This window comes from Leiobunum rupestre, chromosome 11 (assembly GCF_980474605.1).
Source record: "Leiobunum rupestre chromosome 11, qqLeiRupe1.1.hap1, whole genome shotgun sequence".
In the NCBI taxonomy this organism is placed as follows: Eukaryota; Metazoa; Arthropoda; class Arachnida; order Opiliones; family Sclerosomatidae; genus Leiobunum; species Leiobunum rupestre.
Genome location: NC_143394.1, coordinates 50,178,712 through 50,199,888, shown reverse-complemented (window position 1 = coordinate 50,199,888; position 21,177 = coordinate 50,178,712). Strand labels below are relative to the sequence as shown.

General features: G+C 38.4%; 1 protein-coding gene across 1 annotated transcript; it reads right to left on the bottom strand.

Annotated features, from left to right (window-relative positions):
- Positions 1–40: 40 nt before the first annotated feature.
- Positions 41–14,834, bottom strand: Ptp36E (protein tyrosine phosphatase 36E). The gene is made up of 13 exons (XM_090163254.1): positions 14,026–14,834; positions 10,308–10,395; positions 8,316–8,392; positions 7,998–8,258; positions 6,857–7,008; positions 6,620–6,755; positions 6,407–6,556; positions 5,607–5,706; positions 5,287–5,363; positions 2,438–2,698; positions 2,188–2,375; positions 1,978–2,113; positions 41–1,119 (listed from the first exon to the last, which is right to left on the bottom strand). The coding sequence occupies exons 1-13, from the start codon at positions 14,419–14,421 to the stop codon at positions 1,054–1,056; spliced, it is 2,088 nt and encodes a 695-aa protein (XP_090019380.1). The 5' UTR covers positions 14,422–14,834; the 3' UTR covers positions 41–1,053.
- Between the last annotated feature and the right edge of the window lie 6,343 nt (positions 14,835–21,177).

The following is a 21,177-nucleotide window of genomic DNA, read 5'->3' as shown; positions in this document are numbered from 1 at the left end:
GGGATCCCATTTATGCGCGGAAATATTTAAAACATTGAACAAAACAGGGTTTTTTATTTATTAAAAACTTTTCATACTTAACAAAAATTTTAACTTTTTTCCATATAAATTTTGATTCCTTACGACTTTTTTGGCTGAGAGTTGATTAACACGAACTAATTGGTGAAAATATATTTTTTTCGGACATTACGCCCCAGTGCTAACATTTAAAATATTTAAAAACAAAAAATGTAGCCCTATTTACAAAAAACAAAATACTATGGAGTCCCTATTTCGGTAAAATACTTAAGGCGCTCTGTTTTTCCTCATTTTTTAGGCTATAAAACCCGTTTTTATGCATAGATATTATAGTATTTTGGGCTAACAACAATCTTAAAAATACTATGTATATTTTGGGGGTAAAACTAGTATAATACTTAACATTATAAACACTCTTTACGGTTTGTTTTTCTTAAATATTGGCAATTCTTCTATAAAGGCATAAATATGTACATCCTAATTCTTTTTTCATTAGAAAATGTAAAACTGCATATTTTAAATTGTATATATTATTATATAGAGGTTAAGGTATATGAAAAACGTATCAAGTCGGTACAATAATATTAATCGTTTGAATATGTCTCAAAGGTTGCGTTAGTTTCATTTGGCTTTGATATAAGAACAAGTTTTTTTTTTGGTTGTGGAAACAGCGTTATGAGCGGTTCAAAAGCTAAGATTCTCCCTTCGCGTAATAATATTTAAGACTAGATTTAAATTGTTTTGTTTTGTTTCCATCCTCTATCAAAAGCGTTCGCTCTGTTTTGTAGTGCCGTTTCTCCCCCTTATAAAGTAAACTCTTTCGAAGTAGCTAAAATAAAGCTCATTTGTTTTACTCAAAATACGTATTGGCGAACCAGAAATAGCTTCCCCCCACAGAAAAGTCTTAATAAAATACGTGTCTAAATATTATATATTCTGGCGTTGGTTTGAAGGCACGATTTTAGTAGCTTTCCCCGTCAAATCTCCGAAACCGCGTCCGTTACTGCATTGGGGAGTGGGGGTTTTTAGCCCTTTTTATTCCTTCTTTATGTAATGCAAAACATAGTGCAAAATTAGGTCGTAGCAATACTTGTATTCCGTCTGCAAAGATTCAAAATAGCGCGCCATTATTAGAAAGGTAATTCTGCGGTAAAATCGTAAGTCTATAATTACGGGCCATACGTGTGCCAGCTAGGAGCAACAAACACAGCACCCCACAAAAGCAGAAAGCAACCCGTCAAAAGTCGTCTATTTTCTTGCATACAATTTTCATTGGTTAGACGCTTTAGCGCCTGCTTCCGTCGGAAGGGGAAAATTCGAAAATTGTCTTCCCCCTCCCCTTTCCGTAAAACGTTCAGTACACAACACTGCGTTTGAAGGCTAGCTGCGTTCTCCTTGTGTTTGTTGCTCCTAGTTTCCAGTTTATAGTCCCTTTAAAAACGGGTAATTAGCCTTGGTTTCCATTAGCGCGCGTAACGGTTGGTCACTCAACTTTCGGACGTATAAATGTTATGACGCGCGTAAATAAATATTATTATGTTATGACGCTTGCTGGTTGAAACCAAGCTTTACGCATCACGATGCGTAAAAGCGCTCGTATTAAAACTTAAGATTTATTTTTTCATTTGACTGCTCTTGAGTACTCGTGACCTACTCGATCAACATATCATGATCCATTTGCGTGCTCGGATCTGCACCGATCAAAAATAACTTGTTCCTTTTATTGCTCTCGAACACCCTGAGATCGCTTGAGACCGATAGGGTTAGGAGCTAAGATTTTCTAAACGTGTATAATTTATCTTTTAATCGGAGTCAGATCAATGACGTCAGAGACGGAATCGGAGCGAATCACGAGGAGTCAAATGGAAAACGCTATTAATCTAACATCCACCCAAAATGTAGATAGATAACGGAAACACTTATGCATAAACGGGGGCTAAAATAAAATGGAGTTGCTACCATGTTTTCGACCAGCTGGGGCCGATGTCGGCGAACGGTTTTGACCGCTTGAAAGACGTCGACTTCACTATTTTGAACGATTTGTTCCATGGCCACGTTAGCGGCGCAATAGACACCTGCACGACTCCGACCATTACTAAAAAAGAACAGGTACTTTAAGGTCAATGGTTGCTGAAAAACCAACGTCAAAATGACAATCGTGGTACGAACGCAGAAACGACGACTACGGGACCGTAATTGGACCTCTGACGCCACCTTTCCACCATGTTCATTAGTTCCACCACAGAATTGGTGGACGTCGGAACTCGATGTCCTTGAGGCCAACAAAGAAGTTGGAAGATTTGAGTGGTCCGAGAATCCGCTTTGACGCCCGCCATCAACTCCGTCAAGGATACCACCTGAAGACGAAAACGAATTAAGAAAAATGTTACGCCGTCCAAAAGCAACTATGTCCTCTCACCTTTTTGTGTATTCTGAATATCCAGCTTTTGATGTTGGGGTAATGACAATGGGAAAGCATTTCGATGGTGAAGACCGGTCCGTATTTCTTCTTGCGTTCCCTTTCCGACGGTAAGAAACTGGGGTAGACCTGAGATACCGGTGGGTTGCAAAGAATCACTACGGAATTGCATTCGTGGTCGTAGATTAGGGACCAAAGATCTTGACAGGTTTTGGGCATCGGCCATTCCGTTACGATGTATTCCTTTGATCGGGTGTAACCCTAATAGACACGAATAGTATCGACAGTTAGATTATATTTTCGCTTGATATTTTGCATAAGTGCTGGTCTTCAAAAACGCCACGATGGTGGGCGTCGACGCCAAAAAGTAAATTTTTTGCGTCTAAGCAAAAGATTCTATATAGATCTAATGAGGATTTTAGCGTCGACTCAAATTTTTTTATTAGTCCTAACGAGGATATTTTTGCGTCGACTCCAAAATTTGTATTAGTTCTAACGAGGATATTTTTGCGTCGAAGCAAAAATTGTATTTTTCTTAACTGGGATGGTTTTGCGTCGACTTCAAAATTTGTATTAGTTCTAATGGGGATTTTTTGCGTCGACTTTAAGGATTGTATTAGTTTTAATAGGGAATTTTTTATGTCGACTCCAAATTTTGTGTTAGTTCTACGGGTATGTTTTTGCGTAGACTCCAAAGATTGTATTAGTCATAACGGGGATGTTTTTTGCGTCCACTCTAAAAATTATATTAGTTCTAACGGGGATGTTTTGGCGTCGAAGCAAAAATGGTATTAGTCCTAAAGGGGATGTTTTAGCACCGCGTCCAAAATTTTTATTAGTTCTAGCAGGGAGGTTTTGCGTAGACTCCGAAGATTGTATTAGTCTTAACTGGAATGTTTTTGCGTCGACTCTAAATTTTTTATTAGTTCTAACGGGGATGTTTTGGCGTCGACTCCAAAATTTGTATTAGTTCTAATGGGAATTTTTTGCATCGACTTTAAGGATTGTATTAGTTCTAATGGGGATTTTTGGCGTCGACTTTAAGGATTGTATTAGTTCTAACATATGTAACATAATTACTCATAAGTATGCCTCTGTATAACATTTCCATTGAAAAAAATTCAATGAGACTTTGTTTCACACGGAACATACATTAAGCGGACCCAAAAATGCAAACACTCGTATATTCCTTGCGCTATTGAAAAGGTTACCATGGAAATTAAATCATGTGATCGCGAGGCACGAGCTAAACTTGACAAGGGCAAAGCCCGAAACGCGCGAGGAATTCTCACTAACTTCCGTTTCCCATCAGTAATGTTGATGACGCGTATTTCGTCACGGAGTTGTAAGTGACGTAATTTACGTCATATCCCGTGAACAAGGTTTCATTAAAGAAAATGCTTTTATGGCATACTTATGAGTGATTATGTTACATATGGTTCTAATGGGGATTTTTGGCGTCGACTTTAAGGATTGTATTAGTTCTAATGGGGATTTTTGCGTCAACTTTAAGGATTGTATTAGTTCTAATTTGGATTTTTGCGTCGACTTTAAGGATTGTATTAGTTCTAATTAGGATTTTTGCGTTGACTTTAAGGATTGTATTAGTTCTAATGGGGATTTTTGCGTCGACATTAAGGATTGTATTAGTTCTAATGGGGATTTTTGCGTCGACTTTAAGGATTGTATTAGTTCTAATGGGGATTTTTGCGTCGACTTTAAGGATTGTATTAGTTCTAATGGGGATTTTTGCGTCGACTTTAAGGATTGTATTAGTTCTAATTGGGATTTTTGCGTCGACTTTAAGGATTGTATTAGTTCTAATTGGGATTTTTGCGTCGACTTTAAGGATTGTATTAGTTCTAATGGGGATTTTTGCGTCGACTTTAAGGATTGTATTAGTTCTAATGGGGATTTTTGCGTCGACTTTAAGGATTGTATTAGTTCTAATGGGGATTTTTGCGTCGACTTTAAGGATTGTATTAGTTCTAATGGGGATTTTTGCGTCGACTTTAAGGATTGTATTAGTTCTAATGGGGATTTTTGCGTCGACTTTAAGGATTGTATTAGTTCTAATGGGGATTTTTGCGTCGACTTTAAGGATTGTATTAGTTCTAATGGGGATTTTTGCGTCGACTTTAAGGATTGTATTAGTTCTAATGGGGATTTTTGCGTCGACTTTAAGGATTGTATTAGTTCTAATGGGGATTTTTGCGTCGACTTTAAGGATTGTATAAGTTCTAATGGGGATTTTTGCGTCGACTTTAAGGATTGTATTAGTTCAAATGGGGATTTTTGCGTCGACTTTAAGGATTGTATTAGTTCTAATGGGGATTTTTGCGTCGACTTTAAGGATTGTATTAGTTCTAATGGGGATTTTTGCGTCGACTTTAAGGATTGTATTAGTTCTAATGGGGATTTTTGCGTCGACTTTAAGGATTGTATTAGTTCTAATGGGGATTTTTGCGTCGACTTTAAGGATTGTATTAGTTCTAATGGGGATTTTTGCGTCGACTTTAAGGATTGTATTAGTTCTAATGGGGATTTTTGCGTCGACTTTAAGGATTGTATTAGTTCTAATGGGGATTTTTGCGTCGACTTTAAGGATTGTATAAGTTCTAATGGGGATTTTTGCGTCGACTTTAAGGATTGTATTAGTTCTAATGGGGATTTTTGCGTCGACTTTAAGGATTGTATTAGTTCTAATGGGGATTTTTGCGTCGACTTTAAGGATTGTATTAGTTCTAATGGGGATGTTTTGGCATCGAAGCAAAAAATGTATTAGTCCTAACGGCGATGTTTTTGGGTCAATACCCACCATCGCGACGTTATTGCCCGACGTTACTCACATCAACAAAAACGGCGTTTATGTAGTCGGTGTTGTCGTTACTTTGGAATGACGTCAGATAAGGACGGAAATTGTCAGCTGCGGAGAAAAAAGCGAAAGGTGGAATTAGATCCGATCCCGTCTCGGGTGATTTTTACTTCAGCGCTAGACTGAGAGACATCTTTACTGGCAACGTCGGAAAAGGGTTGAAATTGGGCTAGCGGTTGTCAGGCGGGGACGTTCACCCTTTTTTTACCGTCGGGGAGATTGTACATCCGAGTACTTTTTATAGTAAGGAAGGAAGAAAGTGGAAAATTTTATTTTTAGCCATATATAACGTACGTGGTACAATAGCGACATCCCGGTTTTTATCTCGGTTTTCAGGTCGGTGACCCCCGGCGCAGTCTCCGATTGTAAATTTTGATGCCATTTTGGAAATTTTCTAGACACAAAAATAAGCGCGTTTCGTATATTAGAACGTCCCTAATATCAGGGTTGTAGAGAGATGGTTCGATCACTCAGATTTTTTATTTGTCGAAATATTTTCTACCACGGATGGCGCTAGTGACGCTACGTAGTCCCTCCAGATATTTTGTGGGCTTTACCTCATTACACTGGAGTACCTAAGGAAAGGAAACACTACCAAGTTTTCGTGTCGGTCGAACTCGGTTCTTTATGATGTCTAAATTAATTAATTGCCACTTTTCTATAAATTCATTAACAATTTAATTTTTGAAAATTGCAAACAATCGAAGCAAACCTAAACTAATAAAGAGCCAAAGGCCAAATTACTCTCAGTGATATTCCTTAATCAATTCTAGTACAAAATTTTGTATTTCAGTTCAAATAATTATTCGAGAAATTAAAATAAAATTTTCGATGATTGATTATAAATATTTAAAAAATAAATTTCTTTAAAATTCGTGTAAAAACGAAACCAAAATTAAAGCGATTGCAGTTAGATAGTAAAATTTAAATTTCCCGCTATTTCCTATAAATTAAGCTGTACCTCAGTACTTAGATGTATCGGAAGGGGCTACACAGTGTCGGGCGCGCCATCTATTTGCCATTTTTTCATAGCAGGATTGCTAAGTGATCGAACCATAATATTTTTTCATCTTTTATATTGTCGTCTGAATAACCTGGTATTCTCTCTGGTATTCGTTTTGTCTGGTCAGCAGTGACTTGATCGATTTGTACTTTAATTGTTGACATATTTCCGAGACGGGGAACCACGTCCTTCCACACGTGTAGGCTTCAGCCAAAACGTCGTAGATGAACTTGTATTGCTCCTGTAAAGAAAGGATGCTTTTTGAGTTCGCGTTTCGCGTCTGATCGATCCGAAGTGAACTTACGAGTGTCTCTATCATGCCGCGTCTCGCTTGTCTCAATTTCCGGGTGTAGTTGTAGACATCGTACAAGCCATCCTCTTCGTAGAGCTCGAGGTTGGCGTCGATGCATAAGTAGGTTCCCGTTCTGGCGCATCCGTCACTATTAAGAGAGACAAGAACAAGGGACGCCGAAAGAATCGATTACCAAAGGGACACGGAAAAGCAATTGCATTAAGAGGCGATTTTTTTCTTCCGAGCTACCTGCAATGAACCAGGACGGGCTCTGTTTTGGGAACCTTATCCATACAGATCCGAACTCTTCTTCTGAATTCCAAGATGGCTCCGGCGAAGGGACACGAATGGCAAGGCCAGTTGATGAAGTGGGCCTGAATTACGTTCCTTTCTTCGTCTCCCTGTCCGGTATTAATTCGCTTTATAGCCATCATCAAGGTTGGCGGTTATAAAATAATAATAACAATAATCAGCTCGGCAAATACCCAAGGCACCACCTTAGGCCTAAGTCATCAAGCGATTTTTAAAGCCATTAATTCAGGCAGTGACGGCGATCCCGTGGGGGCTCTGGGGCTCTAGCCCCTACAGGGAAAACCCAACGAGGGCAGAGCCCCCACAGAAATAAAATTGAGGAAAAATAGTAATCAGGGAAATTTTTATAATCTCACTGCCTTTATTTAGGTGCGAATTCAGTCTTTTAAATGGCTTTAAAAGACGGTTGTTGACTTCGGCCCAAGGTTTTGCCTTGGATATTAGACGCGAGTAACATTAAGATGATATAACCGTAAAATTGATTTCGATAGATTCGTCCAAACAGAAAATCGCCTCGTCGTGTACCCTAATTTACCTAAAATACCTTCGTAAAGTATGTGGCCAAGAAAGGCTTAATTATCTATCCATGTACGCAGATATTTTTTCAAAGATATCGACTTCACTTTTATTATCAATGTATTCAATGACGGATGAGATATTAGAAAGAACACTTAAAAAAATATATATATATACTAGTAAAAATTTAGAGCTGTACCTTTTCTCGCTTAAGTTTTAAGTATATGGATTTTTGGATAAAAAAATAATGGCCCGTGCCCCCACAGAAATGTTTTCCGATCGCCGCCGCTGAATTCAGGTAGCCGGGTTACAATGCGTAAGAGGGTGGTGGCTAGCCCTTCATGCCACGCGAGCCAACAGCTCCCTACACTCACTATTACCGTTAACCTCAACCAGTTTTTGCGCAGTGGGGAGAGAACTTACAAACTCTACGCAGAAGGAGTGGTTCCGAGTTTTCACCCAGTGCCACAAGCTGGAATCGAACTCGGCTCTTCTCGCTGCGAGGCGAAAGTGCTAACCACTCCGCCACCCCACTTGCCGGGTATATCCGGGAAACGCCTACCTTTTTAAGTTTGAAGTTCCTGATGACGAAGTTGGCCATACTGTCCTCGGTCGTCATTGTGATTTCAATGTCGCCGTAGACGTCCGGCTTGTTACATTCCATTGGCCAGTACTGAACGCACATGACTTTGATGAAGTCGAACACTTTGGTCAGCATCACGATGACGCCGGTCTTTTCCTGCCACACGAGCCGCCAAAAATCGGTCGTCGTGTTTTCGTTGGGACCTTGAGCGGTGATGTACGCGTTTGGTCGAAGGATACTCTGCGAATTAAAACTTATTAACTCTCTCAATGGGGTATAAATTATCGAGATGTTTACGTCTGTGTATGAAGCGTTGATATAGTCTGAATCTGGAATGGAAGGAATGGTTTCTAATACGACTCGGTTGAAGTCGTCTGAACGTCGTGTCAAAAAAATAAAATCATCATTAAATGGATTTAGATAATAGTATAAGCATAAGCCTATCACAAAGTCCCCATAAGTAAAGGTCTAGCATAGAGCCCTATGTTAACGGCATTGTCCATGCGAGAAGAAAATTAACGTACGATGATAGGGCAGTAGCGACATCTTCTTTTTAAAAATTTCTACATCTAAAATATTATCTTACTTGGTAGAGCAGCCACGCTCGGGTTGATAAATGCCGCGCAAAACGCGTCTAAATCTCAAATTTGAAAAATAAATACCTTCAGAAACAAGTTCTCTTATTTCTAAAAGCCAGTCTTAGATTCTGATGAATCATTTTGCAAAGATAAGTGTTAATTTTAAGTTTTAAAGCGATAAAATTGCGAATAAGCCTTGGCTACGGGGCTAAGCGTTCGCGGCGATGATTTCTCCCACGTGGTTCTAAGTTTAAAAACGTTGGCGCACGGCTTCTGCGCATTCATAATGCATTTCGCGAAATTTATTTCAGTAATGCATAGTTGAGGACGTAGCCGCTAGGAGGTGCAGATTTTGATTACCTACCTCTTAATAACGGATATGTGATCGCCAAAAATTTGGCCTAGACCTTTGCTTATAGAGTAATGGCACTCCGTAGCTTTGACCATGGTCGCCATTTTGGTCGCGATTTTTTATCTATAGGAAAAAGCATGGGTGTCGTGACGTGACGTCACACTGCCATTACTCTATGGGGACCTTATGATAGGCTTATGGTATAAGATAATGTAAAACATCTACGTCAGCTCTTTCATACTTTGAAAAATTATCTGCTAAAAACGCCGTAACTTTTAAGCATAAACTAAACTAAACTTCTACGTTTTTCCCGACGAATGAGCTACATAAATACAAGTTCAGCAAGCGTAGCTGATTTTATTGAAATGCCTATTCCCGTTAGGCCTAATTCAATATTTTTGCGTCGGGGGCGCCGTCATTGCGGTTTTTTCTATAATGAAAACCAGCCTTTAGACTTGGTTTCCAGCTAGGAGCAACAAACACAGCACCCCACACAAGGAGAACGCAACCCGTCAAAAGTCGTGCATTTTCTCGCGTACAGTTTTCATTGGTTAGACGCTTTAGCGCCTGCTGCCGTCGGAAGGGGAAAATCCGGAAATTGTCTTCCCCCTTTCCGTAAAACGTTCAGCGTAAAGGTTCGTCCAATGAAATTTATACACAACACTGCGTTAACGTGTTTTAAGGTTAGCTGCGTTCTCCTTGTGTTTGTTGCTCCTAGGTTTCCACTAGCGCGTCATTCAACTTTAAAGCTTGTTTTCCACTAACGCGCGTCATAATGTTATTTTCTTTACGCGCGTAAAAACGTTTGAACGTTTCAAAGCTGAGAAACGCGTCGTTGCGCGCGCTAGTGGAAAACAAGCTAGAGGCGGAAGCGAATTTTGACTATTTTTATCCGCTACCAGCGAGCATGAAAATGGGGCTTTAGACTTACAATAGTTTTCACGCGCGTCAAGAAAAATACATTATGTCGCACCCTAGTGGAAACCAAGGCTTAGGCCTAATTCCATATTTTTACGTCGGATGTCGCCGCCGTGGCGTTTTTTCCCAAGTGAAAACCAGCCTTTAGTCCTAACGGGAATTTTTTGCGTCGACACTCGTCGTCGTGGCGTTTTTGTCCTATTGAAAACCCGCTTGAACGTAACTAGCGCCAAGTTAGCACAAGCTTCCGTTAAACCTGTGCAGGGGTCAGCAATCATAGCAATGTGAAATTAGGTGATCCACCATAAATAATTTATACTTCCTTAAATGCGAAAAGAAATAGGGCATCTTAAGTTTGTTTGATGGTTTTCAAGAGTGTCGCGACAAGAAAGAGCTGAGTTAGAATTTTATAAATATTGAACATCTGGATGTGACACGTACATGGTAAACATTTCTTGTAACTGTTTTTCTCGTCGTTGGCCGCTTTTGTAGCATGCCGGCAACTGTGACCCTCTGTCTTTGTCGAAACCTGCAGGGATTACCATTTAAAATGTAACCGACCACTGGAGCTTCTTGGAAAAGTTTGTAAGCTGGGGCCAATGGGTTGAAAATTGTACCACCTAACGATGTTCACGTTCACACGAGTAATAAGTTTATCTCTAAAAGACCAACTATTTACTACAAATATTGTACTTCCTTTTGTTTTGATTTTGGTTTTTAGGTTTTCTATTATTGTTTATATTTTTTTTTGCCAACCGTTTTTAAAAGTGTTTTGGCGATGGCAAATGTACGACACTCGTGAATACATTTAAATAGTTTCCTCCCTGATGTAAAAGGAATTGGATTTTTTTTAAATATTTATTTTAGCTATTTTGTTGAAACGGATAAAGCAGATAATCTGCTCATCTATACTTGTGGGCCTAAAAAAACTTATCACTGTATTGTGTGGAGTTAATAAACATTCATTCATTTATTCATTATACATCAAAGCTTGCGATTTAACTTATCCCTGAGCACCGATTATATTTAATTGAAACTTTGTGAATACTGTAAATATTTAAAAATGGTATTTCATTTGATTTCTAACTTGTAAGGCGCCTTTTTGTATGGCTTCAATAAACACTCCACAGACATTTAATAGGAGATCAGTGGGCCTCATTGAGTTGGGAATATTAATCTAGAGATCCAATCAAATCTGCTCCCCGCGAAACACGTTTTTGAAAATTACGAATCTGCCGACGAAAAAACGTTATCATATGACCCGTGGCGCCATCCATTATTTTGGAAAATAAATCTTTTTGCCGGAAAACGCGTCTTATTTGAACGAACCATTGAGAGATAGACGGCGCCACGAGTAGAATGATAAAGTTTTCTCGTCATTTGGGAGCAGACGGCAGTATTCTTATTTTTTTTAAACTTGTTCCGCGAAATACTGAAATCCGACGTTTTGATTGGACCTCTAGATTAATATTCCCAACTCAATGGGGGGCCTCCAGTATTATTTTACTCCCGGTGATTTTCAACATTTTGAAATGTCTTTCCCAAACGTAATGGATAGCTTTAAGACACGCTAACAGGATAAGGAAGACCAGACGCTGCAAAACCGTACAAAGAAGACAGTTTAACACGGTAGCGCCGTGGCTTGGATCGAACAATAGATTAAAAATGGCAGTATTTAGCGCGGGGCCGTCCTTGACTTTTTATTGGATCAATTAATTGTCTGTAGTCAGTGCGTTCGCGTCTGTCCTAGCGCGGGTAAGAGGAGTGGATCCGAGTGACGAAACTTCGATATTTAAATGGCACCACGCTTGGCTCGTCTTCCTCGAGAAGGGGTGCTCGCGAGAAGAAATCTACTTTTAGCCGCTTCTGTCTCTCTCAGCTCGGGAACCCTATATACTCGGCGCGTCACCTTCCTCTCGGATCCTGGCATCCGTCTCCTCTACCGACTGTTTCTAATGCGGTGCGCGGGGATTATATTTAATTATATAGACGCGCTGTAGAGAGCGCGTGTTCCGAAGGGTTCCCCCGTTCCGAAGGAGGTCAGGGTGAGGTAGCGGGAATGAAAGAGGTTAAATGGTTCAGTGGAACACCCCGGTGCGACACCTCTCGAAAACAACCCCGCACAGTCCCAGTTCTTCAATCGTGTTATTGTTACTCGATATACTCTTCGATCCCCCCTTTTCCCCAGATGCAACGTGGCTGCGAATCACGCTAAGATAGTTTATTGACTCAATAGAACGTAGAAATCCAATAAGTAAAAGCGGCCATCCCAAATTTAAAACAACCTTGGCCCTACCCTAGAATCGTCCTCCTTAAGTTCTCACCTTACACGCCAATCGGGGTTGTTTGTTTCGCGAAACTACCAAACGCTCGTCTTAGATTTTGACCCATTTATTGACCATTCCGTGGTTCGATCCGCCATGGGCCAAATAATGATAAATCCAGGACATGCCTCTGGTACCTTCATACGTACTAAATCGGTCGTCCACCAAAAGTAACGGGCGGCCATTTTAGTAGGCGGGGAAAAGGTGCAAATAAAAAAAATTGGGAGCAAAATCAAGCAGAAATTTCCGGTTTTCCGAACGCCATCTTGTGTTGACTAAGTCGAAATTCGGAAATAAGTGGCGGTTGTAATTCGAAAATCCTGCCATATTGGCCCCTCATTTTTAGATTAATGTTAACGATTCTAGGAAAGTATATGTTTAATATTATATAATTATATATATTATACTAATTATGAACCTAGTACGTAAAAAAAAGTACTTACATTAATAACCACACTAGATATGATAACTATGAATAAATATTCCAGGATATTTACTACGATGACCACGTGTATTATTTTTGAAAACTAACCCTAAAAAATTTGCCCCCAAAATGACGTAGGTCCGCGATCGCGCATTTTTCTCAACAGGGGGCAATAGTGGTCGGGTGTTAGCGCTGTTGGACGGGCTTTTCGCATAGAGTCATGTCCTGGATTTATCATTATTTGGCCCATGGATCCGCAAACCTCAAAATATCAACGTTAGCGAATTACTCAATAGATTGGCCACTACCGTAGGGACGCCAATATAAAAGAACGGAATTCGAATGGTCTTGTCAAGGCTAAATGGTAGGCTTTCAGTCAATTCTGACTGGCTTGGGAATTTTTTTAAACAAATGTTTACTTAAGCAGGCTCTTATTTAGTTTGAACCGCAATATTTTCTTATTATTTTGTTGACATTCTCGCTCCACATACTCTCGCGAAAATTCCGAAAAATGTGTTTTTGGCAGGGCATAATCTATAGATAGAAAGTGACGTTTTTATTAGTCGGTCTTTTTTTAGATCGAATACTCGAACTCGACCTCGAATAATTAATTTGGAGAATACTCGTCGATTACCGAGTACCAAAAAATTGCGTATTCGGGTGCCCGATTACCTGAATAATCCGCTCTCTAAACTCGCCGAGTATTTGTTTTTTCTATCCACAAAGTTCAAAGAGGGGTTTTTACAATTTTTTTGGGGGGAAATAAACGGTACCTACAAAGTTGCGGAAACTGTGGTTCATTTGAATTAAAGGAATATTTTTCAGCAATGAAAAATACTTTATACTCCTTTTAAACTCAATTTCATAATTTCTTGAATAAAACCAGCTCGTAATCAAGTACTCTATAACACGACTCGTTAAAAATATTACTCAGGGGGTTTTTTTTAAGTTACTCAACTTGAATAAGATAAATAGTTTGCCCTTAATCAAGTACTCGACTACTCGACTCGACTTCAATATTACTAGACTCAAATACTCGATAACCGACTTGATTTCCTAAAACCACTAACTGCGCAACTTTAGTATTTACACTCTCCTACAAAAGCGAATGTAAAACTAAAGCCGGGTTTGTAGTGCTAGCAAAATAAAGAGAGAAAAAAAGTACTATATCTCGAGGTTATGACCCCAAGAGCACTTTTTCTGGGTTCGTGTAATCGGCATTTGGCAAACGAATTAAATATTTCAGCAGAGGCGCTCCGTAGCGGTACTCGAACAATAGGATTATATCGCGATTTAAAAAAGAGTTCAAAGAGACAACCTCGAAATGATGAGTGTACGTGAATAGGGTTCAATTTGGAATACATTTATATAATAGGAATTATTCGAAATGAATTGAATCGAAAGAATTTACCTGAAACTCGGTCCTAAGCAGTACATCGTACTTCTTGAGTAGCTCAATATGTTTGATGAACTTGTTAGCATCGACGGGTTTCTTGGGCAGGAGGGCAGTAGCCCGTCCGTTCTCGGCTTTCCGGGGCAACAGGCCGCTGTTCAGCAACGAAAGGTGGAACTTCCCGAAGGCTTTGGTGGCCCCCTTCTTGGTAGGGCCTTTCTTCTCCTTCAACTTGGAATAGGTCGGCGATTTGGGCTTGCCGTTCTTCTTCTTGCCTCTCTTGGAGCGGATCTTGAGTTTGGAGACGCCGAGCGACGGGGGCCCGACCACGCCGCTTCCGGCCCGGGCCAGCGCCGTCCCTCCGCCCGACGCCACTGCCAACCCTTTTCCGTCCGAGGACGACGTCGACTGCATCTTCTAGGCCTTTTCCTCTCTTTTTTCGATCCACCAAAAATCTTCCTTTAAGTGACGAAGAACATTCCCGTCTTCGATATTTTTACCACGATAATATTTGATATTTCAATCTAAATTAAAACACCGAAAATAACTAAATACGTTTTCTAATGAAATAAAATCCACTCCGCGATTTAACCGTTCGAGTTGGGCTGAGACATGTTCAGCGCGTTCTTAACCTTGTAAACAGCGATTCTCGAGTGGCATATTTTTTTCGTGTGGCGCGCGAATCCGGAGCGCGACCTCAAATCTCCTTCCATATACAACGCTTTCTTCTCGCGGGATTTTAACTGTCTTTAGAATGCATTTAGCGCGAGACGTTTCGGTATGGCGCAGTTTTGGCCGATCTCGCCGGAGTCTCCGTTTTCTTCGCGACGCCCGAATTCGAGAGAGAAAGAGAGAGATAGATCGTAAGAGGGTGACTCCGCGCTCCTACACCGGGATGGGGATGCGGAGAGAGGAAACCGGAAGGCGCTACTTCGGAACGGATACGTCGCGCCCTACTAGCAGCCCGCTCCGGCGTTCGACTTAGAAGGAGGGAGACGCCGTTACGAAGTTGCGGAGGGCCCGTAGCCGAGGCCGGAGGAAGTAACCTATAAGAAACGTCGCTCTGGCTATTAATATCCGAAGCGCAGGAATGCGGGGAGATTCCGTCGCCCCCTGGTGGCTGCTACTAGAAAAAGAAGCTACGGGTCCTTTTTAATAACGCGATTCGTTGGTTAGCCGGATAATAACGGAGATATGTTAAGTAACTTTGAAATCCCCACGGCGGGGAGGCTGGAATTAGCACACTTTTTGCCCCCCCCCCCGCGTTCCATCTAAGGTCTGTTCTCCCGGGGTGTTTTTGACGCCGAAAGATTTTGGAAATCCGGGATAATGACTCTCGTGGCCAGCGGTAAGATTGCGGAAAAGAGCCAACGCTAATGAGAAATCGTTGGAAACTTTGCGGGAGATCGCGGTGACATCTAAGACGCGATGGGTGAATGTGATTTCGCGTTTCCATAGTTACGGAGCCGCCCAAAAAGTCCAAACAACTCCGGGGGTCTTGATTTGGGAACCTGATTTGCTTCTTGCAAACATTTCTTTCAACGTTAAATAGATTTACTCACTTTTCACTAATCGGAAAAATCTCAGAACGGGTTTTAATTTATTTTAGAATTATTTATCTCGTGGTTTCACAATTTCACATATACACGGTTTTAAAAAGTTTTAACGTGGAAAACTTTATTATTTATCACGCACTCAAATGCCGAATTGTTCGTAGCTTACTTATCATCCTATGCCTACTAAATGTTAACCGATTTGAAATTTTGACCTAGCTAGAGCACGCGAGTCTATGGAAACATATTTTGGGAAAAAACTATCACTTACAACGAGACTACCCGAGGTGTAACACACCGATTTTGTTCAAACTCGGGGGTTAAGTAGGCCTTAATGAATTATGAAAATTCCCAAAAGGAAAAGTTTCAACGGGCATTAGCTTTGCCATGGCAACCAAAAAATGCTTTTGACAACACAAAATAACAAAAAAAACTAGAAAAAATTTATCAAAATTGACGAAAAAAATAAAATTTATCCAAATTTAATAAATTTTTTCAATTTGATGAAAATGGGTAAAAATGCAAATTATTTAATAGAAAATTAATAAAAATGGATTTTATGTATAAAAAAACTTAAATGTGATAAAAAATCAATTGTGTATTTGTGTTTTTCAAATTGATAGAATGAGATAAATTTGACCAAATGTTGAAATAGTGATTAACTTTGATAAAATTTAATAAAATTTAATAAAAATATTGATTAACTTTGATAAAATTTAATAAAATTAATAAAAATATTGATTAACTTTGATAAAATTTAATAAAATTAATAAAAATATTGATTAACTTTGATAAAATTTAATAAAATTAATAAAAATATTGATTAACTTTAATAAAATTTAATAAAATTAATAAAAATATAGATTAACTTTGATAAAAATTAATAAAAATATTGATTAACTTTGATAAAATTTAATAAAATTAATAAAAATTGATATATTTAATATAGTATGGTATAAATTTGATAAAATCGATATATTGGAACACTTCTTGATCAATTTCTGACAATTTGATCAAAATGGGTAAAAATGGATAAAAATAGATGTAATAATAAATATAATTCCATTGCAAAAATATTGTGCAAATAACATTAGATAGTGGAGTCAAATGGTATAATTATTCACTTTGTTCTATAAATCTATTAATGTAAAAGTCGCTTGATGACTTAGGCTTATGGTGGTGCCTTGACTTAGGCTTATGGTGGTACCTTGGGTATTAGCCTAGCTGATTATTATTATTATTATAAAAATATTTCTTTGGCGAAATATTTTAGCTGGCGGTGAAATGTCGTATCTAATGGTTGACAAATTGAGGTGGTTTTAGAAAACTTCCTTTTTAAAGCAATAAACAGTAAACAAATATAAATAAATAATAAATAAAATAAGACGTATGTACAGTCCCGATAAAAAGTTTCGGGCCGTTTTCTCTTGGCAGCCATTTTGTTTCTATTTCAGGTAGAGAGCCGAATGAGGACTTCTATGAAAGCCAACCCCCACGAAAATAAAATGCAGAGAATATTTATGCCCTACCACCATCAGGGCGCGAGCAAAGCCGGAAATAGCCAAACCCCTCCAAAATGACGTCATGAAAAAAAAAAATTTGTCGTGTCTACGCTTGTTCGAAGCGTCATAATATTCGGATTTGTGTTTATAAAGTTATTGAAGAAATAGTGATGGCGGGAAACATGAAAATTAACCCTAATTTAATTTCTTGATTTTATCAAAATTTATACCATATTATATTAAATATATCAATTTTTATTAATTTTATTCAAATTTATCAAAGTTAATCAATTTTTTATTAAATTTTAATATATTTTATCAAAATTAATCACTATTCCAAAATTTGGTAAAATTTGGTAAAATTTATCTCATTCTATCAATTTGATAAACACAATTGATTTTTTATCACATTGAAGATTTTTTTATCAATAAAATCCATTTTTATTAATTTTCTATCAGATCATTTTAATTTTTACCTATTTACATCAAATTGAGAAAATTTATTATTGATAATTAATTTCCTTATAAAATAATTATATGATTTTATTAAAGGTAGGATTTCGATTCCGATGTCGTATTAGTGTTCACCATAAGAGTTTAAATTATTTTGGAATATCCCAAAGTTAGGCTTAAGTTATTAGGCTTGATACATTTTTCTCTTACTATTTTCTCTCTGGTTTCCCTCTAAACATTCTCTCTCGGTTCGCTCTAGTAGCAACCAATATAAAAATTTGCCCGCAAGTGACGTCACTAATAGGCTCCCAAGAAATGCAGTGAAGCGTACCCTTCCATTTAAAAACTTCAATTTGCTAGTGAATATTTATTTTTCAAGTAAAATCATCATTACCATTATATATTTATATACCTCATGCAAAAATCTAATACACCAAAAATATTCTGTGATAGCAAGAACGTTTTTATTTGTCCCAAACCAAGCCTTTCCCCCCAACAGAAATAAACTGACATCTTTCGATGAAATTGAAGCGCCAGTCAGTGATTTTTTACCTTTCACGACGAATCCTCTCATCATCTTGTCGCAATATATGAGAGAGAGAGCTCTTATAGCGCGCTTTCAGTTCGCCGGCTAACGCGATCAAGTACGTTTCTAATAGGGTTGTGCAAAATATTTGGTGAGACCAAATCAGACCAAATACGTCGATCGAATACCAAATCGAATAGCGCTTGGAAAAATTCGCGAATATTAGTTTTACATGATCAAATTGTCAAAAATTCTGAAAGGGAGGGGAAAAGTATTTGGTATTTTCAAATAGTTTGCTAACTGGTCCTACGCATTGTAACCCGGCCACCTGAATTAATGGCTTCAAAAGTCGCTTGGCGACTTAGGCCTATGGTGGTGCCTTGGGTATTAGCCTAGCTGATTATTATTATTATAATCGCGGGTCTTTTTCTAATTTGTTGAGTTTGAAGGCCATCAGAGGGGAGCGCAATGAAAATTCCGAACTAGTCCTTAATTCTGACACCTCTTTAAGCCCCATTTTCATGCTCGCTGGTAGCGGGTAAAAATCTTCAAAATCCGCTTCAGCTATACACTTTTTCAAACAGATATTTGAGCTTTATTTTCACGCTTGCGAGTCGCGGAAGCGAATTTTGACGATTTTTATCCGCTACCAGCGAGCGTGAAAATGGGGCTTTAGGCCATACTGTGTATTAAAACTTTTTAGCGAAAGGCAGAAGCTGTTTAATTGTTTATTCTAGCGCCTATTGGCTAGATTATTCGCGTGCACTGTTTTCTGCTTCGAAATTTTCTAGAATAAAAAAGGTAAACTAAAACCAAGTCCAAAACCAAACCGGGAGAAAGGTTTAAGTAATTTTGTGGTTAAAAAAGTTTTAAAAAATTTGAATGGTAAGTCAAAAAATTATCAAATTAATGAATTAAATTTTTACAAAAGATACTAAAATGTACTATATTATTGTAGGTTTCAGTTAAGAAGCCAAAAAGACCCAATTAAATTATTTTCTTATTTTGCTATTTGCAAGTAAAACGTTTCGTGATTTCAATTTTTTTTTGGACAAATATGCGAATACTTCCGTGATTTCAATTATTTTCTTAAAATTATTTTTACAAATATGCTATTTGGTTATTTGAAAACCAAATACGTTGAATTATTTGATATTCTAAATTATGTTTGGTATTTGATCAGTTAAAGGGAATATAACCTGCAAAGCAATCTTTAAGGAAGACCCCTTCAATTTTTCAAATGACCCTGTACAGTAGCGCCAAACATGTTTAAAGCCAAAGGCAAGAGCGGCTAAAGCTGCAAACGTTGGTGTTCCACACCAAATACCTGAGGTTATATTCCCTTTAACTGGCTTGGATTTTAGCCCAAAAATATTCGACCCTATTATTTGAAGTTTTAAATATTCGATTTGGTATTTGACGTGCCTCGAAAAAATATTTGATATTCGATTCGATCCTCCAAAAATGGTATTTGCACACCTCTAGACTCTAGTTTCTAATCGAATTTTCAAAAATTGCGCACCTTTCGCTAACTCAGGGTACACGGAGAATTAAAAACAATACTAAAACAGGCGTTATGTATGGCTCTCATTGTATACTCTTACTTATTTCGCCCAATTCGTCTTAATTGTACAAGGCCTAGGACGTGTTTAAATTCAAACAAGTATTTACGCTTTTTAACTCGTACGCTTCTAGATAATTAATAAGTTGTCATAACTCTGTCTCGATTTGTTGAGCTGGAAAATTATAATTATCAGTATTTGTATTTAAACAATATAAATATATTACGAAATTCGAGGTCGTCTTGAAGTTGTTAAATATTCGACTCCGAAGTACAAAGTAAAACGACTAAAATGTTCACGTGACTCCTGACGTTGTTGTTCGGAGTGACGTCATCACAAGAAGAAAATCTCCTCCTAGCGAGGCGCTGTCAAGAGCTACGAGTGACGCGATAGCAAGCGGAGTCAAAACGGTGACGAAGCCCGTAATGCAGTCTGTCTTGCGAATAGCTCTCAGTAAAACTTTTGCATTTGAAGAATAGGAAGTGTCACACTTATGTAAAATATTATACACTTATGGTAAAACGCATCAATTTTCTAGTGTTCAACAAATTATATTTGCAATGCCACCAGTCTCCTGTACCACCAAATCGACGCGTTTTGATCAGGTCCTCCAAATTACCTTACTTTGTTTCGGTTATTTCATAAGCCAGCCGATAAATAATCGAAATCAAACTAATAGGGAAGTTAATCGTGATCGAACCTAATCTCGAAATCATTTAAGCATTGCATAAGTAACATAATAACAATAAGTATGACCCTTCCTATCGCTTTAATGCTAATTTCCTAACCGAACCTTTTTTCGGCACTGACACTCTCTTCAAGCTGTGACTTGGACTCGCGACCTACCGTTTTGGATGACTACTTTTTGATAAAAATTTAAGCCCAATATCGGAGAGCACGTTCTGGAGTCACGAGGGGCTTTCGCTTTGTTTCGAAGCCCGCGTGCGAATCACGCGTGATAAAAAAACATGAGCTCGTGGCGCCGAGAAAAACGTTTTTTAATTTTTATCATTTTAGCCTAATATTCCGCCTATCTATCGGAAACCCGATATTTCGGCTTAGCGGAAGTCTCGCGTATTTTTAGACACTAGAGGGCTCTGTGCTGAGAAAACATCTTGATTACGCAATAACTATGAAAATCAGTTTGGTTGTAAATCTCGTTAATTGTCATACTTATTGTTATTATGTTACTTATGGCATGGTCAATAAGCAATTATTAGGATCACTAAAGAAATAGCGTACAACGTAACACTCAACCGGTATTAGCTTACGAAAGATGTATCCATTTAGGACGCAAAACTGAAACACGATCGTTCGTGGGTTCGCGGTGCTTTTCAATGGTAAGAATCAAGGCTCAAAATGTACCGCGTACAATGTAAAATGTAGCAATTACAATTGGTAGGGATATTAACTTAGATCAGCGGGAGGCCGCGAAGGTACCGTGTAAGCAAATAACGCTAGCAGGATAGAGTGATGGAAGAATATGTTATCGACTTCTGACTTTAGTTTATTCCATTTTCGCGTTTTCGAAACCTGTTGCTCGAAAGCCGCCCAGTTGCGCGCCATTTGACTTG

What these genes read in the sequence shown, in the direction of transcription:
- Ptp36E (XM_090163254.1), bottom strand. Translation starts at nt 14,421, where the DNA reads ATGCAGTCGACGTCGTCCTCGGACGGAAAAGGGTTGGCAGTGGCGTCG. An exon ending in TCAACGCTTCATACACAGAC is followed by an intron (nt 8,259 to 8,315) that starts GTAAACATCTCG and finishes TTTAATTCGCAG; the next exon opens with AGTATCCTTCGACCAAACGC. An exon ending in GGAACTTCAAACTTAAAAAG is followed by an intron (nt 7,009 to 7,997) that starts GTAGGCGTTTCC and finishes AATACCGGACAG; the next exon opens with GGAGACGAAGAAAGGAACGT.